The sequence below is a fragment of the Calypte anna genome, chromosome 10, assembly GCF_003957555.1.
Source record: "Calypte anna isolate BGI_N300 chromosome 10, bCalAnn1_v1.p, whole genome shotgun sequence".
Taxonomy (NCBI): domain Eukaryota; kingdom Metazoa; phylum Chordata; class Aves; order Apodiformes; family Trochilidae; genus Calypte; species Calypte anna.
The window spans coordinates 20,255,245-20,272,430 of record NC_044256.1 but is presented as its reverse complement, the minus strand read 5'-3'; the positions used below and the strand labels follow the sequence as shown (position 1 = coordinate 20,272,430).

The 17,186-nt window shown below is 38.5% G+C and overlaps 2 protein-coding genes across 2 annotated transcripts in view; both read right to left on the bottom strand.

Annotated features, from left to right (window-relative positions):
* The window catches only part of LOC103536034 (IQ domain-containing protein H), a 45,024-nt gene extending 44,638 nt beyond the window's left edge, over nucleotides 1–386 (bottom strand). Inside the window, exon 1 of the mRNA XM_030457157.1 lies at nucleotides 1–386. This exon is cut by the window's left edge and continues 162 nt beyond it. Coding sequence (XP_030313017.1) covers nucleotides 1–381 — 381 coding nt within the window. The 5' untranslated portion in view covers nucleotides 382–386.
* Nucleotides 387–1,624: 1,238 nt separating this feature from the next.
* Nucleotides 1,625–16,940, bottom strand: LOC115598804 (IQ domain-containing protein H-like). The gene is made up of 7 exons (XM_030456660.1): nucleotides 16,865–16,940; nucleotides 16,217–16,333; nucleotides 15,921–16,018; nucleotides 15,479–15,593; nucleotides 3,241–3,352; nucleotides 2,620–2,748; nucleotides 1,625–1,848 (listed from the first exon to the last, which is right to left on the bottom strand). The coding sequence occupies exons 2-7, from the start codon at nucleotides 16,295–16,297 to the stop codon at nucleotides 1,625–1,627; spliced, it is 759 nt and encodes a 252-aa protein (XP_030312520.1). The 5' UTR covers nucleotides 16,298–16,333; nucleotides 16,865–16,940.
* Nucleotides 16,941–17,186: the final 246 nt, after the last annotated feature.

The following is a 17,186-nucleotide window of genomic DNA, read 5'->3' as shown; positions in this document are numbered from 1 at the left end:
CCTCCACGCCGCTTGGATCTTCAGAGCAGCCATTTCAGTCCCCCCTTGGCCTTTGTATCTCTGGCCAGGTCGATTTAAGATCTTTTCCACAGCTGATTGATTCTTTATCACTGACAGAATGTCACTTTTGGTGGGATTCTCATTCAGCTGAAAGCCTGATGCCACTTCCGCCAGCTTTTTACAGTTTATGGTAGCCAATGGTACAGCATAATCCTTGAGAAGCTTTTCTGCATGTTCCAAAAAAATGACAATGCTGCCCCAGGATAAACTGTAATGTTCTTTGAATGCCAGAAAGCCTGGAGCCTTCTGGTCTATGGTGCCATGGTAAACAGCAAGGTGGCAATCCAAGCGTGGATCCTGGAAGGACTGAGATGGAGACATTTGGGGGGGCTGTGGGAAAAAGAAGAGCCCCAGATGAAGAGTAATTGCCACTGATTGTCCAGAAGTGGTCAGCACACACACTGCTGTCGTACTCTTTACAACTTAATTGTGGGGATTTATGCATTTGAAACACACTCACACTGATTTACAGCCATCATAACCACAAAATGTAGCCCAGATTTACCCTGAAACTCCTTGCCAAGCAAAGACCTCAGAGGTCAGGCAAGATGGTGAGAGTTTTTTCCACAGAAAGACATTAACTGCACTGAGGAACCATGCTTGGTTTACACCAAATGGAAAAAAATAAGCTCTACAGAGACTCGTGGGACTACAAGCAGAAAGTAGCTGCATTCTTCCACTGAGACTGCCTCCATCTAGCCCAGGAAAAGGGCTAAAAGACCCTGCCCTAGGAGTGCAAATGGGGTAAAACAATATTCCTCTTAATTTATTAGTTCCATATTTCCTGGCAACTTCAGGCAGCAACTCTTTAGCTGTGATTTTCAGTCTAAGTGCACTACTTCCAGGTAATTATTATTTAAGTTAACAACACATTGATCACCACTAAGGTTTTTGCTTTATCTTTGATTTCCAGATCTCCTCAACGGCACAAAATTAAAAAAAAAAAATCTGGAAAGATCAAGCAAAACTCCAGACAGCTTGCTGTGAAACACAATAATTAGCCATAAAAAGAAAGAAATGTCCCTTTTCCAGGGGGATCAAGAACAATCAGCAAGCATTAAGCAGTCAAGGTCAAACTCTCCTATAGTCCTCTGTAAATATAAAGGGAAACACTACATTTGTTTAACTGCAGTGAAGAAGATTTAGATGAGACATTTAAAAACTCTTTTATAACAGTAAAGATAGTTAGTTAAGCACTGGAACAGATGGCCTAGGGAGACTGTGAAGTTGCTATCACCAAAAGTTTTCAGAACAGGTTAGAAAAACATCTGTCTGCAATATTACAGGTACATGTAATTCTGCCTGGAGGACCAGATAACCTCATCACATCCTTTCTAGGCTTATTTTTTGAAGAGTCTGTGAAAAAAACCAGACAAATTTAAATAGAAGACTTGAGAAAGCAGAAACTGGCAATATATGGAATATTTCCTATTTTGCTTCAATGTTTATCACTTATTAGATTTGGCTCAAACTCTCCTGTATCAGTTCAGTGATTTACAGTCACTTCCTGAACCATTTTCTGGTGCAGACAGTATTAAAAGCATGAATAAACCCCTCATTATCCTCACTCTCTAAATACCTGTGTCTGAGGAGGAATCTGCAGCTCAGATTCCAGCTGTTGAGCTGGATACATCCACACTGGCTTCAATTTCCTTGCTGAAGCTATGGAGGTGCTGGATGGGAGTGATGCAATATTACCTTTGCCAGAGGAACACGTGCCATAAATTGCTTCCTTGGAGTTTGGGAAGGTGATGGTGTTCTCAGGATTCACTCTACTCCTAATCTCTCCTGTTTCAAAGGAAAAAAAATCATTGGAAGCTTCCCTGTTAGAAAACCAGCATCAAGTTGATACTCAACCATCTACCAGCAGGCACTGGCATGCTCCAGTTTGCTCTCATGGCTACAATTTTCAGTTTTAATCTAATATGCCAGCAAATGGTATATATATAATGTCAAAGCATGAACATTTACACTTCCAGGTTACTCCATATTTAATTTCAGTTTTCCATCACCTCTTTTCATTAAAAGAACCTTCCAAATTGATAGAGTTGCTCCTGAGCCCACTTTTCATTTTGCTCATGATGCTTTTTTCACTCCTGCTCTCATATCCCACAAGCAGCTGTAGCAACAAGAGCTTGGAGTACACTTGGAGACATCAGAATCCCACTGCCCAGAGTATATTCACTTATTAGTAATCATTCATTTAATCATACTGGCAAAATAGATGCTTGTAAGTCACTTAAGTCATGACTTCCAGTAACACTGGCTTTCTACTAACACATCAGTGGTCTGATCCTCAGATTCAGGTGCTTAGAAGTGGAAATGTGCAGACAGGACCTGAGCAGGATTTCAGAAGTAAACAGGGAGCAAATCCTCTTAGGGATTAAAAAACTCTTGACTCTTGTTCAGTTGGAAGACACAGAGTGGTCACATACATCTTGAGGGATTGGTATAGGAATTTGAGCTCCCTACACAGCTGTTTCCTTGTGAGATAAAATAAGGGCATGGAAGTGAAATTGGAGGTGCAGCTGATGATTGTTATCCACCTTTTGTGCTCACCTACAGCCAACTTCTTGTGCTGCTTGGGGAATTCATGGAAAGGAGCTGCTTTGGACAAAACAGGAGGTGTCTGGAGAGTTATCTTTACTGCTGGAGGGATAAGGCTGTGTTCACTTGGGCTCCGGACACCTACAAGATGATGACATTACTGAAAAATCTATATTTATATTCTAGCAATGAAAGAAAAAGAATTAGTAGCAGTAAAGAAACAATTAAACAAAGACAGAGCCAAGTTCTTCCAATTTCAAATCAAGCCTCCAAAAGCTGCAGTTTTCTTTTACTGTATCTTTCAATATTATTTTACCTTCAAGGAAGGTGAGCTTAGCCTGTAAAAACTGACAAATGCATGAAAGATTCTCTAAGGGGGCTGATTCTGAGAGGGAATTCTACACTTGTACAGCAGAAACTTAATATGCAAAATGGCTGAATATTAACTCTTGTAAAGCACAATGTGATCCTGAATATGGAGTGGTTGCTGAAATAAATGGTGTAAGTTGATTTCTTTGCAAATCACAATTCTTACAAGTTTTGAGGTGCCAGAAAATGTGATTACCAGGTCCCTGCTGCTAACAGCAAACACCACTGCTGTGTAGCCCACACCTGGGCACTTCTGGCACTCACCTTTTGTTGTGTCTTCCTCCAAGAGGGGTAAGGGAGAATCCATGTGGTGAGAGACAGGCAAATTCCAAGGGTCTCCAACTGTCTGGTCTTTCACTACCTTCAGACTGCACACCTAGGAAGAGACAGAATCTTTTTTTAACAAAGACAAATCCTGGATTTGTGAAGCCACATTTTTCTACTCCTGCAACAATCAATTTCTGTATGAATAGCTTCATTAAGATTTAATAATGTAACAGTACAAGCATTACTTTTACTACTTATGACTATGTTACGATATTGTCTACTGTCATTAGTTTCATAATTTGAAGTTCATTAAACCTGATTGAGGTCTTGTGACTTCTGCTATGCAAAAATCAGTGTGCTAGCTGAGAAAGGAACCACAAAGTTTTCTCAGTTGCAATGAATGTAGTGTAAACATAGTATTTTTTTAACAGAAGAGTCTTTAAATATACAAAATAGAGAAGCAAGGTACCAGAAAGGAAATACTTTCAAATATGTAAACAAATTTTTGCCAACAAAAGAACCAATGGAATTAAAATATGTGAAACTCCTCACAAATCAGGGAACAGAAGCATCACAGACTTTGGAAGTTTCAGGGTTCCTCAAGGACAGCAGGGAATGACACAGCTTTGATAACTGATAAGGAAACATGTGCCACTCTGTCTGTGCTGATGTAGGGATTAAAGCTCCCTGAGTTCCCCAACTAACCTGTGCTTGCCTGAAAAACTAGAACCTGCTGGATCTGAGTGCCAGGAATTCAAGCAGTGACACACATCACTTTGGGACAGTGATATCCTCTATCTTACTGCCAAGTTTAGTATCACACACACAGGAAAAAAAATACGTGGCCACCTTCAGTATTATAAATATTAAAATGTTGTCATCATGTTTTTCTCTCTCCAATCTGCTCAGTATCTTCAGTTTCTTTCTGAGGAGGAACACACAGATTACTGGGTTTGTAATGGGGGTTGTACTCATCTCCTAAAGACACAGAGCTGGATATTCAGTGGGTTTAAAGCATTTACAGAACATGCAGCTTCATGGCAGGGAACACCACAGAGATCTCTCACTTGACCACCAGCAGAAGATTGTGTTGTTTTCTCTCACCTGGCTGGTGCTAGAAAACTGCTAAATCACAAGAGACTTGGAAGATTCAACTTAAATAAACTCAGATGTTTTATGAAGCAAAAGGAAAAATTAACATTGGTGAAACAAACCTGACTCTGTCAACTGATCTTTGGAAATCTAGGTAAAATTTTTATCATTATGATTGATAAACTACCTTAAATAACAGTAACTATGTAAAATTCTGCTAGGAAATACTGGTGGATCTGCAAAATGGGAAAAATGGCATTTACTTCTTCTACAGAGCACACTGGGACTTTCTGGTTTAAAATATTTGGGTTTAATGATTAATTACCATGCTTGGGTACAGCATGGAGCAAAATAGGATCCAACAGGCCCTGATCTGGGTCTTCGAGCACCCTTGTATCATAATTAGTGAGTAACATCAACCACCACCTTTAGAGACAGGGAAAGGCAGTTCTAAAGAACTGCTTATAAACCTAATAGCAAAATGAGACAAATCAAAATAAACTATTATAATTTTTCCTCCCAATTTGTATAATAGCACTGTCCAGAAGAGACATTAGGGAGATAGAAACTATATATATGCTTTATCATAATAGAGACTCTTTCAGGGAAATCACAGGCACTCATTTTAGTTGTGGCCATTATGAAGCATTATGCTTTAAGGGATCTAGATGTATGAATCTTCATGCCCTTGTGTTCCAAGAAAATAGCAATAAGCACATAACAAAGATTAACTTTATATCAGCTGGCAGATAAGTGGCTTGATACTGAGAAAAGGGAATAATAAACCACACTTTTTGACTGACTCTCAGCCCCAGCAGTTTGTTGAGGACACAACAAAAATCTGTAAACTGAAAGAAATTTAATTAAAGAGTGTCTCCTTTCTCAGGCTATTGCTATTGTAGCTGTAAAGCAGCACTGATTTTCCTCATGCTCAGCTTTATCCTACTTTGAATCCCAGGAGTTTTGTTATGATAAACAGCACTATGAACCATATGTATTTCATTTATGTTCATAGAGATGTAATAAGCTACAAAGAAAAGCAGTTCAGGTGGTGGATGAGTTCAGAAGCAGCCTAGAGGTTTTCTTGTTTGGTTTTTTTATTTGGTTTTTTAAGCTGGAGATAGAAACTTAAAACTTCTTTGCTGTACCCTTTAATTTCTATACAGTCCATGGCAGGTGTCACATTAAAATAAGGAGAGATGCAGCTATAATGTGATTTCAGCTCTCATTTACACTGCCCAGTGCCCAGTTCACTTAATTACACAGTACAGGCATCATAGTGGATCTACAGACCCAATCCAAACAGGTTAACTCCAAAAATTCCATGTAGTCTGGACACCCTTCTTCCAGCATCCTGTTTGCTGCTAACTGCCCTCTCCAAGACCTCAGAAAGAAATCAAAGCAAATTTTGACAGCAGTTATTTTCACTAAAATCAAACCAATCCAACTGCAACAATCAGACTTTAAAAATAATAATAAATACTGCAATTAAATGTTTACTTGCTGATCATTATATAGTTTTATTACAATTAATTGGTGACTTAAAAAGATATTTAAAAGCTTGCATCCTTTTCAGAGGTTTGGAGAAGACTACCATCTGCTTATCTCAGTGGGATTTAAAATCTTTACTCACACCTGTAGCTTTTATGGCATAAACACTAAATTTATTGAACTGAATACCACAGATTCCAGACCTGGCAGCTCCTAACCAGCATTTTAATGTTTAAAGTGGGGACAGACCCAAAGCAGCAGGGAAGCAAAGGATCACACCCTATATAAAACTAATTTGTAGGCACCTCCTGTGCCTCCCCCTCCAGCAGAGCCCAAGCAACCACTACTGGAACATCCAAAATTTAACTGCACAAATCATGTCTTCTGGTGGAGTTTGTTATCAAGGTTATGATTCAGCAAGTCAGCACACAGCCTGCTTCATCCCAGGTACTTTTATAGTACAGATTTATAGGGCTGGAAGGGAGGAGGTAATTTGCAGTGCAGACTAAGGATTACTTGCCTAAAAATATGCTTGGAGTGTGCTGAAAAACTGTTTTTTCATTTCAAGTGCTTCTGAGTGTAATTAACCTGGTTCATGAGAAAAACAATTCTATTACCCTTTCTAAAGTGTTTTTCTCCTGTGGATAAACCTCTCCCACTTGATTTTTTTTCTTTTCTTTTTGCTTCATTTTAAATAGGGCTTTTGTAACACCACAGGGAGTTTCCATTCCTTCTCTGTTTGTTTTCTTTTTACCCTGACAGCAATATTTAAGTAGGATGTATTTTAAAAAATGTTTATACATATCTTTTCTCCTAGTAAAAAAACAGAGACTAGTATTGAATACAGAGAAAAGATGAGTACTGTCAGGCATCAGAACTACAGTTTATCAAGCAGGAAGATGAGACAGATGAGATTTGGTCAGTAAATATCAGCAAACCACAGAGCTGGATAGTAATGGTGGGAAAGGTATGCAACAAAGTAATCTATCCTTTAATGATTGTTCTCTCCAAATTGCCATCTACCTTCATAGTTTTTAAGAAGTTCCTATCAAGAGCTGTTGTTCATAATCCCTAGGAAAGGAAGGAGGAAGCATGGGAAAATACAATCAGTGGAGCCAAGGTTATGTGTGCTCAGGAAAGTGGCAGGTAGGAGCTTGTAGGAGGCAAATCTATGGGAAACTGGAACTCTCTTCACAGATAAAACACCCCAGAAAGAAGCAAAAACATCCCTGGCTGATAAATCAATGTTCTTCATTTATCACTGCCTGTCTTCAAAGGATATGCTCCAAGTCTAGCCCTATTGATTTAACTACCATGCTTGGTAAACTTCTTAAACAAATAACCTAACAAGCTAGTTATAAATGCCTGGAATATAACAAATTACTGAGCAACTTGAGCCTGTCAAGATCAAATTTGTTAGACTAATCTAATTTATTTTTTTCTACAACAGGTTAGCAAGCTTTGTGAACAGGCAAGAAAAGGGAAGTATTACTTCTCTTGACTTTAGCCAGCTGATCATGATATTATACAAGCAAGCTAGGAAAGCATAGCTGAGATAAACCTAGATGCAAAGCTGCTCTGGTAATTAATTCAGAAAGAATTTTCATGCCTATATGGAAGGAAACAGAGAAGCTTCAATGGGTCTGTCCTGCAAGTGGTTACAAATGAACAGAACCTGCAATTGACAGCCTGAGCAGCAAAGCAAGAGCACAACAAAATAGTTTCACTCACACTTCCATCATCTGTCAGTTTCTATTGGGAATAAGCCAAATAAACTTAATAATAAATAGTAAATAAAGGAAGTGTTTAACTCTGGTTTCAAATAACCTAAGTTTGGTTGTCCAGTAAGAACCAGCATGTGAAGTCCATGCCAAATTACTGAAAGTAAAGGGCAAATTCCTGCCAGTGTTGGTGGAACTACTCTGAAGTCAGCTAATTTGTCCAAATTTCTGTAGAAGACAAAATATGAACTGTTTTTCTGACTGTCTTTTTATTTAAGGAGATTTCTTCATAGCAAAACTGAATAGAAGATTGAAATTTGTCCCTCCCATTCCAATTTACACAGTCCAGCATTTTATCTATCTCCTGATTAATACAATTTCTCTTAGAGGTAACACTCATATAAACATGCATATTATTTGCCTTAGGTTTTTATCTACAGAAAATAAGATCCCATTTAAATGGCAAGCCCAACATAAAACCTTAAATATGGAGCAATTAGGCATCTTCAGCAGCAGGTCTTACACATTCTTCTTACCTACTCTAAGCTTTTAAAGTAACCAGAGATGGTTTTGAAATGTCAATTTTCCATGTGCTTGAAAAATGAAGCTTTGCTCTCTGATGCCCTACTGCTAGTTCTTCCAGAATCTTCCCTCCATCAAAACTCTGCCATAACAGGTGCAAGAGAGAATAGAGGGAGAACTTGGGTGAATCCCACATCTGCTTTTTGAAAAAGGCAACAGAAGCAGCACAGAAGGAAGTAAGGAAGATAATTGCTGGCTTGAACTACAATACATTTTACTTGTGGGCAAAGGGCCAGCTTACAGGAGGCACAATATGCAGGACAACTTATTGGAATTCAGGGGTGGGCTCCCATTCCTGTCCGGAGACAGCTGTAAACCAGCAGCCCATAGCATCCCAATCAGGCACTGAGTTTTGTCAAGGAATGCTGATAGGTACAGAAACAGCTTCAGCAGCTTCAGCTGCACCCCTGCCTAGCAAAATGACAGTCAATCTCCAATTCCAGATGACAAGAACTGGATAAAAACTTAAAACAAATGGTGACCTTTCAAAAGATTAATTTGTTTACCAACAAAATGTTCTACGTTTGTCATCTGAGATGGGGGTGACCTTCACATTCCCATTTCTAGGTTGAAAGGATGCTGACTATAGTCATCTGTTAACTTAACTCTCTCTCACCAATTATTTCCTTTTTATTTTCAGTGACAAGAAGATTTTATTAATTCTCTGGGCTGGTTATTCTGATTGCTTACCCTAAAACAAAGGCAAAAAAGCTTCTTTTGATTTACTGTAATGTAACATTTAGCTGTTTAAGTCTCATTCTGCTACCACAGCCATATTTTGCTTTGACTGTAATTCTAGCCCTATGCATAAGTTTAAAACACAATCAAGTTTTGAGGGGACCAAAAGACCTGTTTTTCTTAAACAGATTTTCTTCTAGTTACTTGAAAAGAGAAGAAGTGCTCTGCTTTACCTCACATGAGTTTTGGAAATGAGTAGATTATCAGATGAGCATGATGCAAGTACTGAAAATAAAAAATAACTGAGGATATGATTAGAATGGTTGTGCTGAACTAAGTTAGCTTAAAAAACCCACCCCACCACAACACAGAATCACTGCCACCCCCATTAGAGCCACACTGTAAAGAGGCAACTCATAAAAGGCTAGAAATCATCACCATATTAAATTCTACCTCATGAATAAATTAAAAGGCTCCTAAGTTTGCAGTGTAATATACAGTTATAAGAAAGCAAGGACCAAAAAGTGCCAGTATAATTCTATTAAAGAACATCAGACCCAGGAAAATGAAAGGTTTAGCTGTGAATCTTTTCTACATTGCTGCAGTTTGTCAGAATTATTTTTGCTGCACTTCAGATTAGTTTGTTCTGCTAGATACTCCATGGGAAGTATACATAATTAATAATTATCTGCTCATCATGTTTCATTTCTTATCCAGATATATCCTACGAGATAAAAATGATGCCCAGACTGCCCATGGTGTTTCAAACAGAATTACAGTCCTCATTTTAAGATAACTACAGAACTTTACAGAGGATGAAGCATTAGTGCTTATCAGACCCAAAAAGGTACAAAAGGGCAATAATTAATTGTTCTTAGTTTCTGTCTCAAAATCCAACGTCAGCAACTTTGTAATACCTCAAGAGCAAGAAGACATTTTTCCAGAAACAATGAGATCCTGACTAATAATTTTTCAAACTACTCAAATGGCAAAGTAAAAATAATTCCGTGTAGATTTGTGCTTGACCTATCCACTCCCCTCAAAAGCCAGAGTGCTTTTAATCTCATCACATTTTTAAATGCTCAGCTCTCCTTGAAAACTCAGATGCTGAAAACTCTTGGAAAAAAAAAAAAAACCTGAACGCAGTTAACCAAGTAATTAGTTTTTAATTTACTTCAATGAGAGTCCTTCTGCCAGCCATTTTTCTGGGAGATAATCTTTGAACTTATGTACATATGTAGGGCATGTACACGTGTATATCTGTGTCTGTGTGCCTGCATGTGGATGTACAAATATTGCCCTCTAATGGCTGATGAGTAAAAACAGGGTAGGTAGCACCTAACTTGGTTCTTCTAGATACTTCAGATATTTTTTTCAAAACTAAAAACCATATCATTTCAGTCCTGCAACTACACATCAGTTTATTTCAGCTGCTGTTGGTGATCTGTACCTCTCAATCCTTTAAGTGCTGGTGTAAATCACATTTAACAAAAGTGCCTTAATTCACAGTCTCAGTAGTGAGATTTCACCCCCAGCAAAGCCAGAACATTTCAAAACGCAGATTGTGTCACAGGACTCCAAAACTTCCAAAAAGCATTGGCTTCAGTAAATGCTGTGGAATAAATTAGAGATAAGAAATACCTACTTGTTTTATCAGCCCATCTCCCTGTTATAAAGGATCCCTTAGAATCTGTAAATATGTGCCAGAGAGCTTGGCTAATTTACACTAAATGTTTGTAATTTAATCCAACATTAAGAAGTATTCTCTGGTCAGTGTGTTTGAGTGAGAGAGGTAAAACACATGGCTCTCTGCAGTAGTATAATATTCCTCTCTGCAAGTGTATTAGAGGGGTTCTAAAAAGCTATTAGCCATGATGCTTTTTTCTAATTAACTCTATATCACAGGGTTAGACAAATCACCTCTTTGTCTGCCCAACAGCTTACAAAAATCATTCTTTATATGTGGCAGCTTACAACAGTGCCATTCACAGGTTCTGTTTATGCTGTTCAAAGCTTAGGATGTCCCTTCCAGCACTGGGCTTGCTGCATCATGCTTCTATTACATAAATTAAATCATAGATGAGCATCCTTGTGTGAGACTACTGGGCATATCCTTTCATTTGGACAACAGTGCTGTGCAGAATCTGTCCATGTGATTGATCTCTGGAAGGCTGCCTGTGCCTATTGCATTTTTTTTTAAGCATACTTTGTGGAGAAATTGTCTTGTTCATTTGTTTTAAGAGGAGCAGCAGTTGCAGAACAGGAATTTGGAAGAATCAAAACTTGAACACTGTCAGATCAGAAAAGGGATGAGAAGGGGGATGTGATGGGTGCCAGCCAGGGTACTCTGAGGAGAGTGTTGCAGAAGTGCTCAGCCTCAGCTCAGGAACACAGCTTGACTAGAGATAAAAGAAAAGCTGCTCTTCAGAATACCTTAAAGCTTGACAGGGAGTGCACTTGGGATCTACAAGAGATGGAAATATCTCCATATGGAAAGGAAGGATCTGAATCTGTCCCTCACATTCCACTGTAAGCCAAGAAGTAGACCACATCAGAAGAGTAAAATATAAATGACACCTACATTGTAGGATTCTGATTCTCTGTCAGGATAACCTCTGGTTTTTGGATTCTGTGACACTGATTTCTGCTCAGTGTCAGCAATTTTTCACTCACTCCTGACAATCCTGTTATCATTTGAAGACAGAATGTGTTTTTGTCCTTTTAAGAAATGGCCATAGAAGAAACAACTGAAAATTCCTTCTTGTCAGCAAAACCTTTTACTTCTTCCTTGATCTTTGGGTCAAATCCTAAGCTCCCCAAGCACCAGTTTGTTTATATTCACTGCCTAGTTTTACTGAGATTATTTTCCATGCACATTCCCATGTGTAATTTTGCTTAAACCTTTTATGCTGCAGGTTTGTTTTCTTCAGTATTGTCACTTAAAATGATCTGAACATTACATACCAATGTCAAAGTAGAAACTCATGAGGTACTTTTAACTTAAGTTGCCTTTTTCTTTTTTTAAACCTAGAGCTGAATTGTGGTTTTTTTTTTAATTTAGATCTGATATTTGTTAACTTCAATAGTGAAAAGTAATGCATATAGTAAGCCCACAAGATAATATGAGTTACTTACAGAAGCTGATTTTTTCTTAGTTATAAGTGGCAGCCTGGTCTCAGAGTTTTGCTGTTTTAAAACAGCTTTATTATTTATGCTCTCCAGGTCAAGCATTATCTTCATATCCATTTCCAGCTGATGCTGAAACACATAATATGCACATTCTTAAAATAACTACACCAGGACAGCAATGTTTAGGGCAGGATAACATAGATAAATTTGCAAAATGATCATAACAAAGTCATGTTATCTGACAAGCCACAGAGAACTGGGCAAACAATGAAGATTCATTTTGATCAGATGGACAACTTGGCAAAGCACACAGCTACTACCCACATACACACTTAGGGCAAAATTGGTTCAATTAATTTCACTGCATGCACTGAAATTTCCAAATTCCTGCACCTTGGAGTAAAACTTTGAGTGGAAAGCACAATCAGGTTTGATTCACTTGAATAACATGGGTTAATTAGTTAATGCAATGTTCAGTGGGAGGGTGTTACAGGTGTAAATGAGGAATAAAATATCCTTATAGGAGTAAGAATTAACTCCTATTAACTCCTCCTATCCTTATAGGAGTAAGAATTAAAACCTAGTAGCTTCTTAATGTACTGTGTTATCTGAATGGAATGGATTCAACTATTTTGCTAATAAAAATTTAGTTAAATCCTGATGGACAGAAAAAGAGAGTTTTTAAAGCTCCTTGTTTTAAGAAGTATCCAGAGCACATAGTTTTCCTACAAAAAGCCAGAAGTTGGGACATTTATTTTTAGTAGAGGAGAAGCCTCTTGAGTTGAAAAATATTTTGTTTCTTGTTAATACACATGCTCTAATTTACACCTGGATCTGTATCAGGTGTAGCAGTATCTCCCAGCACTTCTACTGCACTGAAGTTGCTAACTAGAGTGCATCCAACAGTGCTGAACAAGGAGGAATATTTAAGTGGTAGAAACTGAAGTATCACCAAAAAAGAAAGCAGAGTAATAGGAATTCAGAGGAGCTGGTGTTTAATTCCTAGCAGTGTTTAATTCCCACTACATGGATACAGGAAAACCAAAAAGCAAGATCCAACTAAATACATTTATACATAACTCTCTCCTGATACTTGAATCACAAACATAATTTTGAGAATTCTACTTGTAGTAAAAAGAAAATATGCCATAAGATGTCTAAGAATCATTAGCTGCATATCTGAACTATTAAAATACTGTATTACTTTGTGAAAGCACTAAAAATGGTTTAATTCATTTATTTGCACAATATATCCTCTTCTTTTGATAGTAATTACAAGCAGATGTATCAACTAGATGCTCATTTAGATTTGAGGTTGTAAGAACAAAAGTTATTATCCAAGCCAATTACTCTTTTACCCACATGGCTGCACAGAGACAGAAAGTTCAATTTTCACCTCATCAGTGATTTTGTGGTATTTATTTTATTACTGTAACACAGCACTGTACAGAAAGGAAACTGCTTGTGCTATTAAACAAGAATTGGGAGAAAACTGAGTACCTTCTCAATTAAAATAGGAGATATTGCAGAGTGCAGACTCCCCCCTCAGACTGACAGTGACATGGTCAATGCTGGAGTGGCAGATTCCACTCAGGATAATGAGAATTGATATTTAAAAAAACCCAAAAAACTGATAAAAGTTACTTTGCCAGCTTCTCCTGTCGAGAATACATATTCTAGAGCCCCCTAGAAACATCTTTTCCTTTACATCTTTAACCCTATTAATGGCAAGAGAACTTCTGGGTATTCAGAATGTCACAGAAAGAAGAAACCTTTAGGAAAACCAAACAAACCCAAAGCTGCACAAGCATCAGTTCAGGTGTTTTTGGCTCAGCAGTTATTAAAATTTATTAAATTTAACCCCCCTGAACTTCTGTACCTACCAGTTATGGATGAAAGGCTCCTTTCAGCTACTGCTATACAGAGGTTTGCAATTCCTGCACAAGTAAAACACTTCTTTTTGGTTCTTATGCTTTCTTAGAACAAGAAATCCAATTAAAACACATAGTGAAGGGAAGATAAGGGGCTGAAGACAGTGTGTCACAATTCCCCTGCCAGGTAGATTTGCAGAGTCTTCTCTGGCTGCTGCTGCTGTGCCTCAGAAATGGTGTATATGTGAATAAACCATAATTTTGAGCCTATTCTGACACCTGTGGGCAAGCTATTTCCCATATGACAAGCACTTGAGCAACACGAGTATGAAAATAGCATCTGTGCTTATTTGACTCCAACCTGGTTTCCTCCTGACTACCACGAGCACAACTTCTGCTCCATTTCTATCCTCCCACAGTGTAGCAGGGACTGCAGAGCACAAAAATATCACTGTGTGATTTATTAATTTCTCTCAGAACCACTAAGAGTTGAAACATTGGTTTCTTAAAGCAAAAATACTGTCTGCAAGCACAGAAATAGTCAGTTCTCCAACGTCTCCTTTGAGTGGAAAGGAATTCTTGAAAAAGCGAACCCAAAATTGTTTATAGCTACAAGTAAGGAAAAGACAGGAAGTAAGGAATTGTAGGTGATCAATTCCCAGCTGGATTTCACAACTATTTGATAATAAAAGCTTTTTATGTTGGCATGCTGGGCATATGGAACAGCTGGCAGAACAGCACTGTTTGCCATTTTCTTTATAATGGGAAATTAGGGCTATCCTGTGTGTCACTGGGATGCATTTCTGAACAGATGCCAGAGATACCAGAAATGAAAAGAAAAAGTCAAGGCAGGACAGAGCATGAGCTCCACTATAAATTCAGCTCATTGGTGCACATGAAGAGTTGAAAGAGCAGATAATACTGAATTTAGCTGAACTCTGACAGTATTTTTTTCCCCTTACAAGTGTATTTATATAGCAAAGGGTTGGAATACTGTGTGGAAAAAAAACCAGAGAGCCTCTTCTTAAGGTTTGCTCCCACTCACAGTTCCATTGAATATCAACAGTAATAACCCCAAATGGTCACAGATTGGGCATTTTTCAGCTCAACTAATTACCTTCATTTGTTCTTAAAGTATGTTTGCTGAAACCACCCTGAACTCACCAGTGGAAATTCACAGCTTAGAACAAACCAAGCAACAATACTTAAGACACAAACATTTTAAGAAGGTTCTAAATGATTTTACAAGGATTTCATTTACCAGTCCAGTGAAAAAAAAGCAGATTTCAAGGAGAAAATCTGTATTTATCACAGAGGGGACTACCCTATACATGAAGTCTTTCCCACAGTTTGTCATATCTTACACAAACACAAGTAAAAAGAACCAATTCTAGTCTCCAACAAAAGCAACATTTATATCTGTGCTCATGCTGTTCCAATGTATATTTCCATTTATTTAGTCCTTCCTAACAGACTTTAAGAGCACTGGGAGAAAGATCCCATCTCTGCCCACACCATCTCCTCAAGAATTATTAAAATATTTTCAGTCCTAGATGGTGCATTATAAGTAAATCCATGTGGAGACAGAATATTATGGGATCAACTGGTAACCTCTAAGACACCAGCCTTATTTAATGTAGTCTGTGGCAGAGTAAATAAGATATTTCAGACCTGTGAAGGTTGAGAAAGGGACAGTGCTGACTTGCTGCATGCCTGGACAGTTGTGGGCTCGACAGGTACTGGTGGTAAAATCAGCTGTTTCTGAGAAGCACCAAAATGGAGGCCCCTGGTTCAGAAAGAAAGAGACAGTGAGGTTTTTAAAATTCACTTGGATTTTACCTATTAAGCCCAAACTGCTTCTATCTGGTGGGATCCAGAAGACTGGATTTTTATTTAGATTTGTATTTAATGAAAAAAAAATCATCACAGGAGTTAACAAAGTTTCTGTAGCTACTTGGGACTGCAGTTAATTTATATTATTTAACTTAAAGTGAAACTAAAATTAAAATTAACAAATAACCTCATCTGGGCCAATATTTCCCTTTGCTTTACAAGATTCTGATACCACAGTTTTTCTGTTTACTTTCTGCAATAAAACAGCTGGTTTACTTACCACTTAGAGGGCTCTTTTGAAGATACTTCTTTGTTATCAGCAGAAAAAATACTTAACATTTGTCTGTCAGTAGCATTTAAATCATTTTCAGCACGTTTCTGTTAGAGAGAAAAAATAATTCTTAGACTGTGACAAAGGTATAAAGGACATTATATTGTATTTATTTAACTCAGCAGTCCAGGTGAATCCCATAATTTTATCATCAAAACTGGATCTTGCAGGATGATAAACACATGGCCCTATGTACTGACAGGGATCTCAATAAGTGGATAATCTTATGGATCCATTTTACTTACTCTTAGCCCAAGTTCAGCTCTTTCAACCAGTGTTTCCAGTTTGCTGATGTCCATAGCTTTTTCTTTTCCTTTTAAGTTCATATTTTTCACATTAATCTTATGAAAGTCATCTGGAACCTAAAAAGCAAGTTAGGATCAAAGTCAAACCCATAGCCAAGACCCATGGCATTATGTAGCAGAATTTAATCCCAATTAAAAGCTTTCAACATACAGAAAAGAAATGTGTGACTTCCCATCCTACAGTTATTCAAATAAGACAAAACCAGGCAAATAAAGTCACTGACAATAGAAAATGTTGAATTTCAAACAAATCTCACAAAACAAACTTCAGGACTGAAGTCCTTTGCCAAGGAGTGATGTTTCTTTACACATTTCAAAGCTCTCTTTTTAGGGACGATGTTTCTTTACACATTTCAAACCTCTTGTAGGAATGATGTTTCTTTACACATCTCAAACATCTCTTTTGCCACAGGGGGTGAGCAGAAAACCCAAAAGCATGAAGAAGGGATTGAAAAGTCGGAGACAACATCAGCGCAGATCCAAAAAACGTGCATTTACGCTGCTTTCACCAAAATAAAATTCGAACTAAGAGCCATAACCTCTACAAAACCCAAACCTTTCCCCGAAATCCCCTCACTGCTCCCTCACCGCAGCCCGAGCCCTCCCGTCCCCTCAGCAGCAGCCGCCGCGCCTCAGCCGAGGTGTGAGGCGGCTCCGCGGGGAAAGCAGAGGTTCGGCGGGGCAAACAGAGGTTCCGTGGGTCCAGGACGGGGAACTCAGCCCCACAGCTGCCGGGGAAGGACGGAACCAGCTCGGGGACTGCCCGGACCCACCTGCCCGGGGCCGGCTCCCTCCTCCCGCCCCTGTGGTTCGGACCCGTCCATGGCGCCGCCGCTCCCGCCCTTAGCAACGGGACGCGCGAGCCGGACCGCACCATCCTCCTCACGGCGGGGGTGTGAGGGGTGGGTGA